At 44.2% G+C, this 12160-nt stretch overlaps 1 protein-coding gene across 2 annotated transcripts in view; it reads left to right on the top strand.

Annotated features, from left to right (window-relative positions):
- Window positions 1-11218, top strand: part of PIEZO2 (piezo type mechanosensitive ion channel component 2) — a 272873-nt gene extending 261655 nt beyond the window's left edge. For both annotated transcript variants that reach the window (XM_060310455.1, XM_060310454.1), the window contains 8 exons: window positions 813-960; window positions 2061-2249; window positions 2546-2638; window positions 3831-4003; window positions 6175-6303; window positions 7501-7580; window positions 8594-8777; window positions 10024-11218. In XM_060310455.1, coding sequence (XP_060166438.1) covers window positions 813-960; window positions 2061-2249; window positions 2546-2638; window positions 3831-4003; window positions 6175-6303; window positions 7501-7580; window positions 8594-8777; window positions 10024-10276 — 1249 coding nt within the window. In that variant the 3' untranslated portion in view covers window positions 10277-11218. The remainder of the gene's footprint in view (window positions 1-812; window positions 961-2060; window positions 2250-2545; window positions 2639-3830; window positions 4004-6174; window positions 6304-7500; window positions 7581-8593; window positions 8778-10023) is intronic.
- Window positions 11219-12160: the final 942 nt, after the last annotated feature.

The following is a 12160-nucleotide window of genomic DNA, read 5'->3' as shown; positions in this document are numbered from 1 at the left end:
TAAAAAAGTAAAATTGTGTTTGCAGATGATATGACCTTTTTAAAAATTTTTTTTAACTGAAGTATCGTTGATTTACAATGTCGTGTTACTTTCTGCTGTACGGCAAAGTGATTCTGGTATACACACACACACACACACACACACACACATACACACATAACCTTATAGGTTATTACAAAATACTGAGTATGGTTCCCTGTGCTATACAGTAGGTCCTTGTTGGTTAGCTATTTTATATATAGTAGTGCGTAGATGTTAATTCCAACCTCCTAATTTATCCCTCCCCCCATATGATCTTTATATAGAGAAAATCCTAAAGACTCACTCAAAACCTGTTGGAACTAATCAACATTTTCATTCAGTGAAGTTGCAGGATATAAAATCAACATATAGAAATCAGTTGTATGTTAAATTTAGCCAAAGATAAATGTAGCCAAAGAAGTGAAAGATTTGTACCATGAAAACCATGACTTTAATGAAAGAAACTGAAGACCCTTCAAACTTATTTGAAAAGGGAATTCCAGTTTGTTAAGACCATTAGCAAAAAAAAAAAGAAAGAAAAAAATTAATCTTAAGAATGAAAAAGACCTTTTTCAAAAAGGTATTTTTGTCAAAAGACAAAAATCCTTTATTGGACTTACAATGAAAAGCAGTTGTATTCCAAGTTGGATTTGACCATAATGGTCACCTTGAGAATTTTTTCTAAGTTGTAAGGGCTGAAACAATCAGGACCTCCATGAGCCCTCGGGGTTGGCCAGGTGATGGGGGCCCATCCCACAACTGTCCCTGTAACAAGACATGGTTCCTGCTAGGTTCCGCCTCGTCCCTTTTCTGACGGAGCTGAGGGCCGTGATGGACTGGGTGTGGACAGACACGACCCTGAGCCTGTCCAGCTGGATCTGTGTGGAGGACATCTATGCTCACATATTCATCCTCAAGTGTTGGCGGGAGTCGGAAAAAGTAAGCCAATAATGATGCCTTAGCCCTATTTGTTTCTCTTAGATACAGGCTGTTATTAATAGGAACTTCTGCAAATTTTCCGGCCAAATAAATGAAGCAGAAACTACTAGGACCTATAAATGCCCCATTGATTTCACCCCACGCGAGTTAGGAATCTTGGACCTGCTGTTGCCTTAGTGAGAATAGCATCCAGATTTGTTCTTCTTCTGGCAGCTGTATATTGTGGTTAAGAAGAAGGTGTATTGCTGTACAACCCAATAATTCTGAAGTGGCTCATTTGAGAGCAAGAGGGAATGAGATGTGCTGGAGAAAAGTGGGGTCAGGTGGCTGGGAATCAGGGTCAGCCTCTGATTACTCTTTGATGAGGGACAGACAATGTAACATCCTGTGCAAAGGAAATTGAAGTGCAAATATTTGCATATTCTGCTAGGTTGGATATTAAGGTTGACATATGGATAGAATTACTGTTATTTAAGGGATGTAGTCCAGCCTCCTGAGTAGCCCTGAAGGGAAACAGGTCCTGGAGAAGCAGCAGCTAAGCAAGGAACAGGCCTGTAGACCGAGCGGTTTCCACAACACGTGGCAAAGCTGGGCCCTCCACCGCCCGCAGCCTGAGCTTGGGGCTGGGGAGCCCTTGATGCAGCAAACAGAGGTGATTCCAGCTTGGACAGCGTGGTCCTGACGTGTGTCATGAATGAAGTTAAAATGTTTTCCGCCCACCATGCTGGGGAGGAGCCCGTTGAAAGGCACAGGTTTTGAATATTCAGGAATTTAAAATATCCTTATCTCGCCTGATCCCTTAAAACCAGAGGTTTATTCAGCAGAGGCTTTGGTCCCTTGGTCCATAGGTCAGCCCCCAGCAAACCCACACAGCCCTGTTAAGGAGAAAGCCGCTCAGGCCGTGACGGACCCTGTGTTCCGTGTAGCGGGATCCTCGCAGCCCTGCATCACTGCCTGCCTTGTTCCCGGGTTGGGACAGAGTGGATTCAGAGCAGATTCAGGACCCAATCCAGGGCGGACCCCGTGGTTAGAGCGCCCGCCCTTCCCCCACCCGCTTCTCCCCGGGGACCCCGCCTGAGCGCGTGGCCCTTCTGTTGCAGAGGTACCCGCAGCCCCGGGGGCAGAAGAAGAAGAAGGTGGTCAAGTACGGGATGGGGGGGATGATCATCGTCCTGCTCATCTGTATTGTCTGGTTCCCTCTGCTCTTCATGTCTCTGGTCAAATCTGTCGCCGGGGTCATCAACCAGCCCCTGGACGTCTCGGTCACAATTACCCTGGGCGGGTACCAGGTAACCGCGCCTCCCTCCGGGGTCTCCCCCCTCCCCCGGCCCCTGCCAGTGCCTTGCCCAGCCGTGCTTTTCCCCGATAACCACCCAGAGGACTTACTTAGGTTTTGCGGACATATTTTCTGTCTGAATTTTGACTGTTCTGCAAATATGTGATATGTGAGCTAAGGTGCAGAAGACCGTGAAGGGAGAGTTCTGTTCTAGTTGTGGGTGATACACGACCTAATATTTTTCTTAGAACCCAGGATGCAGAGAAGTGCTTTGGAATAGTAACCATCCTGTGTGTCTTTGTTTTCCAGCCTATTTTCACAATGAGTGCCCAGCAAAGCCAGCTGAAAGTTATGGACCAGCCGAAATTTAATAAATTTATTAAAGCTTTTTCTAAGGACACTGTAAGTAAATGCATGGAGTCGGTCTCGATGAACACCTGTCATATCGACCAGCTGACTGTTGTCACCTTATTTATTCACCACTTTACCATGGCCTGAGCCGGTGGGCAGGACTTTCTGGGGGTTATTAGTCACACACAGCAGGTTCCTGGCCACTGGCCGCTTTGATCATCTAAGATGTTATGTCTATATTATCAGACATGTGATAATAAACATATTTCTAATTCAGAGTATTTTCATGATAAGCACAACAGGTGTTGATCCTTTATAAATTTTTTAAATTGTGGTAGATATGGATCCCTTTAACTGGTAGGGAATCTATCCTAAGGAAATCATTCAAAATATGGAAAAGCTCCAAGAGGTGCCTGTTTGTGGTGGCACGCTCCGCCTTAGTAAGAACTAGAGGCAATTTGGGATTCAACAAGTAGGGAATGAGTGAATCAATTACAGCAGATTTTTCAGGCAACTTCCTTTGTAATAAGATAATCATTATAAAGATGATTTCATGGCACGAAAATTTCTCAAAATGAAACATAACTTTTAAAAGACACTATTATTTTTAAATGATTTAAAAAATGAAGATATGCATCCTCTACTGTATAAAACAGGGATGATGTTCTGGTGACAGAGCTGTGGTGGACATCATCCTTTTCTCTACATTCCATGCTTTTAATAAGATGGTAGCATGATTCTTCATAATTAAAATTGGCTTTACAGATGATGCTTTTTATTTAAATAAAGTGATTAGGCAAACAGATGCTGTTCTCTCTTGTAAAATGATCGGCCTGTAAGTGCACACTGTCAAAAGTAATCTTGAGGAGTGCACAGCTGTGAGGAAGGGCCCCGATGTCCTGGGTGGATTAAATTTGACTCTCTCATGAGATGGACGTTCCCCAATAGCTGATAAATGTCTTTCTTTAGTGGGAAGGAAAAAATGACACTAAATCATCTGATTTTTCTTTACTGTTTCATTGGAATGATTCCATGGCCGTGGGTGTGGCAACATCACCACTGGGGTTTGGTGATGTGACTGGAGCTGACAGTGTCAGAACACACCAGGCAACCCATTGTAGGGAGGTGCCTTTCAGAGGAAGAGATTCCCCCTGGATACGGTCAGTTAAAGGGAAGAGTAGTTACTTTCTTACACATCCTCAAGTATGTATCTGTTTATGCAAGTGTATTTGTGTGCACACAGGGTGCTATGCAATTTCTGGAAAATTATGAAAAAGAAGACATAACAGTAGCAGAACTGGAAGGAAACTCAAATTCTTTGTGGACCATCAGCCCTCCCAGTAAGCAGAAAATGATACACGAGCTCATGGATCCCAATAGTAGCTTCTCTGTTGTTTTTTCATGGAGTGTGCAGAGGTAGTTACTGTATTTCCATGCATAATTCCCCCTTCCCCAACCTGAACTCGGGGCGGGGGTTGGGGGGTGTGGAAGGATACACACCTCAGATAAATTCTGATCTTGGTTCACATTACTTCCTGGGAACATTCATTCGATGCTACAGCTAACATTTTTGTTTATTAAATAATGATTTGCCTGGGAATCATTGACAAAACGAAGAACTTCTTAGTTTTCCTTTTTTCTACTAACTTCAGCTTTAAAGAGGCTGGCAGTGAGATCTGTGACCAAGAGAGAAAGGTGGAGAGAAAAGAAAGAGGGTGATGACTCATAACATGAAACTGAGTCAGGTGAAGTGTAACTTGGGGGTGCTTGGGGGTCTGGTCTTAATCACAAAGGACTTGCAGCGCTGGGAACCCTGATTCTCCCTTGCCGGCCTCCAGCACTTGGGGAGCCCCAGCACCTCTTTTCTCCGAGCCTGAGCTGGGAGAGCCTCTGGGCAGTCCCAGGACGGGAGAGCAGGGAGATTCCTTCCCACCCCATCTGAGCCTCTGGCCAGCCTGCGGCCACCACGCAGCACGTCTCGCAAAACGTTCTTGCCTCCGAAAGCCCGACGTGTCCGGGGGGCCGTTGGGGGGCCTGGACGTAATACCCGGTCTGATTAGCTCAGTTTCCTTCATGACAGGCTGTGACTCAGGACTCTGGGCAGTCCCGTGATAGGTTTGTTGGGTCCACAATACCAGCTTCTTGGTTGGAATTAAGAAAGAATCATGATAAGTAAGGAAGAAAGCCTTCTAGAATCTGACTTCACAAGGAAGTAGTAAGAAGTCTTTTGAAGGAGGCCGCTCAGAATTTAAAGAACTCCTTCTTTAATCTTATTTTCTCCTTTTAAATGTCCCAAACTCCTCACGTGGAATTCTGTACTGGCAAAAATGCACTTCCTAGCCCTTCCTTTGAAGAGCCACCAAAAGAAATTAAAAATCAATTTCTGATTGAACATTCTGCTTTTGATTGAGATATAATTGACATGTAGCATTATTTTAGTTACAGGGGTGCAACATAATGATTTGATATTTGTATACGTTTCAAAATGATCACAAGAAGTCTAGTTAACATCCATCACCACACAGTTACCAAAAATTTTTTCCCCGTGAGAACTTTTAAGATCTACTCGTTTAGCAACTTTCAAATATACAGTACAGTATTATTAACTACAGTCACCATGCTGTACATCACATCCCCAGGACTTACTCATGTTATATCTGGAATTTGTGCCCTTTGACCCCCTTCACCCATTTCATTCACCACCACCCCACCTCTGGGAACCACCAATTCATTCTCTGTATCTATGAGTTCAGGTTTTGTGCTTTTATTTTTAGATTCCACATACAAACGAGATTATATAGTATTTCTGACTTATTTCACTTAACCTGGATGAAACCTGATGGCATTAGGCTATCACAAATAGCAAGATTTCATTCTTTTTTTATGGCTGAATATTCCTGTGTGTGTGTGTCATCTTCTTTATTCATTTATCTGTCAATGTACTTAGGTTGCTTCTGTATCTTGGCTATTGTAAATAATGCTGCAGTGAACATGGGGGTGCAGATATCTTTTCAAGTTAGTGTTTTCATTTGCTTTGGAAAAATACCCAGAAGTGGGATTGCTCAGTTACATGGTAGCTCTATTTCTAACTTTTTGAGGAACCTCCAAACTGTTCTCCATAGTGGCTGCAGCAACTTACATTCCCACCAACAGTGCACAAGGGTCCCCTTTTCTCCTCACCAAGAGCACTTGGTAACTCTTGTCTTTTTAATGATGGGCATCGTGCCATTCTGACAGGTGTGAGGTGATATCTCATTGTGAACTTTCTTTTTAAAACATAGATTCTCTGAGTCCCCATGGAGACTAACGTCACTGGGTTAACATAAAGTGTTTCAGAATCCCTGTTAGATCATCAGGGATTTCTCTTGTGTCCCCACACTCTCCTCCTCACCTGTATCTGTGTTAAAGGTGTCTGAGGCCTCCCTGGATGTCTAAGAGGCTGGCTGTAAAGGTGAGGAGGACAGGTTGAGGTTGACAATTGTGGACACAGTGAAACTTGGTGAGATTAATAGTTCAGTGAGTTTTTAACCTCTCCTGCAGACTTCTGAATAACCACTGACATTGAGCTCTTTTTTTTTCCTTCACAGAAACATGAGTCTGGGTGCAAAAGCCGAAATAGCAACAGATAAGCTTTCTTTTCCTCTTAAAAATACGACACGAGAGCACATTGCTAAAATGATAGCTGGCAACAACACAGAAAGTTCCAAAACGCCAGTGTAAGTTGATTGTCATTTTTAATACAGTGTTAGAAGGTGTGTGTATCTGGTCCAAATCTCCTCTACAAATACGTGTGTGCAAGAAACGCCATTTCTTCCTTCTTTGGTAACTCAAGTGAGCCTGTACTTAGAGTCCTTGATGGGCTGGATCAAAGCGCATCTGCTCTCCTCCCCCCGCCCCTGCCCAGCTCGTCCGGGGACGACTGACCTCTTCTCTGGGGAGCAAACCTTGCTCTCATCTGACCGTAATCACCAAAAGCCAGGGAAAGGCCCTGGGAGACCCTTTTCTACTATTACTCCTGTCCCTGGGGCACCAAATGCCTGGCTAACAAATGGGCATGAGAAGAAGGCGAGGGGGTGGGTGGAAGTTTGAGGGGAAAAACTGTATCTTAATATATTATCCTGCCACACAATACTCCACTCCAAACATCTGAGCTGTGACGTTTAGATTCTAACATGAGAACCAGCAGGAGAAAAACACTGCCATTGGTCCCAAACTGCTAAGTAAAGTATTCCAGACGCCCACCAGCCGCAGCCCAGCTCTGTCCCCTGTCTGCCCCAGCCCCAGGTCAAAGTGCTGAGTGTGAGGACTGCCACGATGCAGCCCTCAGACATGGTCCCTAAAGCACCCCTTGTCAATCACTAAACACTAAGGGCCCCTGAGAACCGTCGGATCCTCCCCCATCACTTCCTGGATAAGAAAACAGCCCTGGAAAGATGGAGTGGCCCGTGCGCAGGGTGGGCTAAGGGCTAGGATGCCAGTCCTCTGCCCCCCCGCCCCTCACTCCCGTCTCTGGATCTGCTCGGGCAGCCCACTTCACTAGAGAGAGTTTTGGAATCCCAAAAATTAAAATTGGAAGAGTGGGTAGGATCCTAGCAAGAAAGACAGCCCCTGGCTTCAGAAAAGTCACAGATGTGGGAAAATCTCTGCAGCAGTTTTTAAGCCATTAACCAGCTTGTGTACAGAGTTGGCATGAGTGTCTGGTTAGAACCTGGTGAATTTATTCGGCTTCAGAGACTTCTCATTTTAATGGAAACCGATAAACTATGATGACTGCACATCGCGTAGTTATAGGAAGACTCTCCCCATTACTTGTTTGAGATGAGGTCAAAAATAGCAACAAGAACAACAAAAAAACAATTTTGCATGGGTAAAACAACTAAAACCTAATTATCCTTTTTTCTCTTAATGCCCAGGACCATAGAAAGGATTTACCCATACTACGTGAAAGCACCCAGTGACTCTAACTCCAAACCCATAAAGCAACTTTTATCTGGTAAGAATGAGAAGGAATTGTTTCAGAACGTTTCTTAATCTTTCTTTTATTCAATGTCTGTAGTTTGCCTTTTCAGCCTTTATCAAGCTCCTTTCCAGTTTTCTTCCCCGTGACATGGTTTGCAAGAAGCATAAGGCTCTGAGCTGTGTCCACCAGCAAGAAGGGATCATTTACTCACCTGGGGGCGTGTTCTTCATCTTCCTTTGTTCATTGATACAGAACTTGATTGACTTAACTCCACGTTCAGTGACATGTTAACTGATTCATCAGAATCTGTTTGTTTCTATTAGCAGCCGTATCTTGGGCAGAAAACTGCCTAATACAGCGTTAACTCTGAAGGCCCCACGATAAGAATAAAAAGATGGCAGGAAATGGACTTGATTCAGCCCGAGGGTGACTGAGTACCAGTAGTAGGGCTCCATCTATTAAAGCTCTCAGCCAGCAAAAAAGTCACCTCCTCTGGGAAGTCCTCAGGGATCATACCACCCAGAAGTGGTCGCCCCCAGCTAACAGACCTTGTCAGTGCCGGGGGTTGCCACGTGCCCATAAATAGTGCTTGTGTGCATGGCCTTTCCCATTGAACCAGGCTGCGTGCAACCTGGTGACCCCTTAGCACCTCCTGGACCACCTTCCTCCTGGAAGGCACTCAGTAAACGGTGGTAACATGAAGGAATCCATCAGTTCCATCAACAGTCAGCTACTGGGGTTTTTAAATGTCTAATTAGTTGTTTGGAATTGTCAGCCAAGATGCTCCGGTGATGGGTCTCCATTCACCCTGTGACTTTGCTGCTGTCTCATGTAGCAACAGGACTGGCCTCTTAGAGAAAGAGAGAGACCCCCACGGCCAGGCCCCCTCCTCCTTTTCCTCTCACAGAGCCGATGTGCCCGTGTGTCCCCATCCTGGAACCAGATGCCATGGGTACCAACCAGGCCATCCTGGTTCATCTGAGAATGAAGTGCATTAAATCCATAAACTCTCCTGCTAATTTGATTTCATGTTTCTCCTTCTCCAGAAAATAATTTCATGAACATCACCATTATTCTGTCCAGAGACAATACAACTAAATCCAACAGTGAGTGGTGGGTTCTCAACTTGACTGGGAATAGAATCTACAACCAGCATGCGCAGGCCCTGGAGCTGGTGGTCTTCAATGACAAGGTCAGCCCCCCAAGCCTGGGGTTCCTGGCCGGCTACGGGTAAGGAACCATTTCACCATTAACAGTTACGAGATCCCACTTATGTATCACACCAAGTTGAGGATGGCAAGTCTTTTATCTTCTTAGAATTCTAAAATTCTATAGCTGCATTATTAGAATTCACAGATCCTTGGCCCTTCATTTTATTTTATTTATTTTTAAATTTTATTGAAGTCTAGTTGATTTACAGTGTTGTGTTAATTTCTTCTGTACAGCAAAGTGACTCAGTTATTCATATATATATATATATATATTTTTTTTCTTTCCATTATGGTTTGTCACAGGGCCCTTCGTTCTAAAAACTGAGGAACCAGAGTCCCAAAGAAGTCAAAAATGCCTTGTGTGAGTCCCACCACCAAGCATAGGACCAGACGCCATATTTCCAGCTTCTTAACTATTCCTTCCTGTTACAGCACAGTTTAGTGCAATTCAGGGCTTAAACTAGAAATAGGCAGAGTTCTCTCTTTTCTGCTAACATTGCCTTCTGACCTGAACAGATGGAGAGTCAGGTAGAAATCACAGTTTGGGACATGCCCGATGTTACCACTTCTCCATGTTCTGACACTTCAACCCTAGGACAGGCACACCCCCTACAAGATGCTAGTACAAAGTTTTCTTCTTCCCAGAATGAGCCTCTTAAGAAATCACTGTCTATCCAGAATTTTATTATAAACATGAATCCCTGAGAAAGTCCTGGATACAGAAAAGTGTATAAAATAATTGCATTTCTATCACATATATATATTTTTAACATCTTTATTGCATTATAATTGCTTTATAATGGTATGTTAGTTTCTGCCTTATAACAAAGTGAATCAGCTATACATATACATATATCCCCATATCTCCTCCCTCTTGCGTCTCCCTCCCACCCCCCATCCCACCCCTCTATCTACCAGATATGTTACGTAGCTTATGCATATAATATACGCAGTAAAACCACCAGAAGTTCATACACGAAACTATTAACATTGGTTGTTTCCAGAATGTAAGATTTCAAAGGACTTTCATTTTTCAAGTCCCACAGTTCTGTAATGTGTAATTTTTTTTAAAAAAAGCATGCATTACCCTTTAATCAGCAGAAAGGTCAATGTTTTCACCAAGGGGAAACAACTTAAGCCTTGGTAAGTCTATCACGTCTTTTATGGCATTTGAGGGAAAATGTTCAATTTTTTTTTCTTTTAGGCATGTTCTCTTAACCATATGTAACGGCCAGATACATTTCTACCTCATTTTTTTTTTTCAGTATCATGGGCCTCTACGCTTCAGTGGTCCTGGTGATTGGGAAGTTTGTCCGTGAATTCTTCAGCGGTATTTCTCACTCCATCATGTTTGAAGAGCTTCCGAATGTGGATCGGATTTTGAAGTTATGCACAGATATTTTTTTAGTTCGAGAGACCGGGGAGCTGGAACTGGAGGAGGACCTCTATGCCAAATTAATATTCCTGTACCGTTCGCCAGAAACCATGATCAAATGGACCAGGGAGAAAACAAACTGACGCCCCAGGCCACAGACCACAAGCCAAGTTCACATTGGAATTTTCCAAAGAAAAAAAGAAAAGCACAATACTCTCCTAAGAGCTAAGCATTTCTAATTCGGTGGAAACGGTCTCTCTTCTGACTGCTGCAGAAGGACTGGGCTTCCTTTTGCCCTCAGAGCTACGAGCAGAGGTACTCTCGAAAAGTCCTTTGTAATTCCATTCCTCTGAAATCAGGGCTACTCGCTTTATGTTTTAGTGCCGGTGTCTTGCAGTCTGATGGACTACGTGTTGGAGTCACTGATGGGTCTCGTCCCTCAGAGGAACAGAACAGGAGGAGGAGAAGGAAGGAGAGGCCTTCTCCTGTGAGGGGCGGCGCCCTCCGAAGAGACGCTACAATGCAACGCAATGCACGGGGCTCTGCGGCCAAGGGGACACTGCCGTGAGGAGGACGGGGGCCCTGCACCCCGAATACGCAACAGAACGGGGACTGAAAACTCCTACCCGTATGTCTAGAGGGGAAACAGGGAGGGGGCCAGTGACCCATGGCGATGCCAGTGGAAGGATAAGCCTCATCCTAAGCAAAAACATAACATTAGTGACACTTACTGCCTTACCTTAACTGAAGACTAATGAGACGTCTTTCCATTAAACACCAGTGACCTCTCAGGAAAAAACAGCAGCAAAACAAATACGTGGACATGGTGTTGCTGAGGCCCAGGTGGTGGGTGACTCACTCTGACCTGGTGGTTTTCTGGTTCAGAGAGTTACTGCTCTCCGTGAAACACCGACGCCCAGCTGGAGGCGGGGTCCTTGGACGTTGTCACTTTTACTGACTGAGGTCTGAGCTCTCCTCTGCCCCACCCCCACGCTTCCTCCCATTTCCATGATTCACGGCAGTGGTTTTTCCAGTATGTGACATTTTTTTCCCCTGTTTTTCAGGTCTATCAACGAGTTTACATATTCCAATTCACATTTTTACATCTGAGACGGGTTTTTTTAAGTTCAAAATTATGGAAGAAATGTGTATATTGAGCTTGGGGAAATAAACAAATGGCCTTTTCTTAAATTATTATTATGGGTCATACAACCTCTTCATGAAATAACAATGTAGCATGAAAAACTGATGATTGAAATGTAGTTTTCATTCCATATTAAAAGACAGTTTCTGAGAAGAATCATCGAATGGACTAGACTATGTCCCCCCCCCAAAAAATGATCCTCTGTAGTTTGGGTTCAGGACTGACAAAATAAAGCACATCCTGCAAAGTCACCTCAAGAATCCTCTTCATTCTGCCCTACTGCGTGAACGAGGAAAGGCGACTTCTCTGTACTGTGTACCGGGAGCTAGAAAAATCAGCTAAGAATCCACTTCTTGTTGGTTGCATTGTGGGTTTTCTCATGTGGGTGCTCTATGGGAATAATAAAAGCAGGAAACAACTGGTGAGAAATTAACTTCCCAGAAGGAAACCATTACAGTGAATATGGATCTTTTAAAACATATCAGAGTTCAACTGATGCCCCGTGTCTTCTAGGGAATCAGTGAAACCTGTGCTTCAGCTGTGAAAGCCGCGTGCCTCCCCCCTGCTTAGAGAAATGCTTGTCATCTTAGCAATAAACTCAGAGCACTCAGGGAGCTCTTCAGCCCACACATGATTTCCCAACAGCAGGAAGCATCTTCCTGCACGTTCCTGGTTGTGAATTCTTTCTTTTAAAAATGTCAGCAAGGGACCTCGAGAGAGCACATTACAGCATATTTAGGAAGAGAAGGAATAGGAATCCTTCTAACAGGCGTAGAGGTAAAGGATGCCAGGATGGTAAACAAGTCCCATGGTTCAAGAAAAAGCCTCGGGTGTGGAGGAGGGAGGACACAGAACGACACAGAGAGATGTAGAAGGACCAGCC

The sequence above is a fragment of the Globicephala melas genome, chromosome 13 (assembly GCF_963455315.2).
Source record: "Globicephala melas chromosome 13, mGloMel1.2, whole genome shotgun sequence".
Taxonomy (NCBI): domain Eukaryota; kingdom Metazoa; phylum Chordata; class Mammalia; order Artiodactyla; family Delphinidae; genus Globicephala; species Globicephala melas.
The sequence above is the reverse complement of the archived record's forward strand: the minus strand, read 5'-3'. Positions and strand labels throughout refer to the sequence as shown.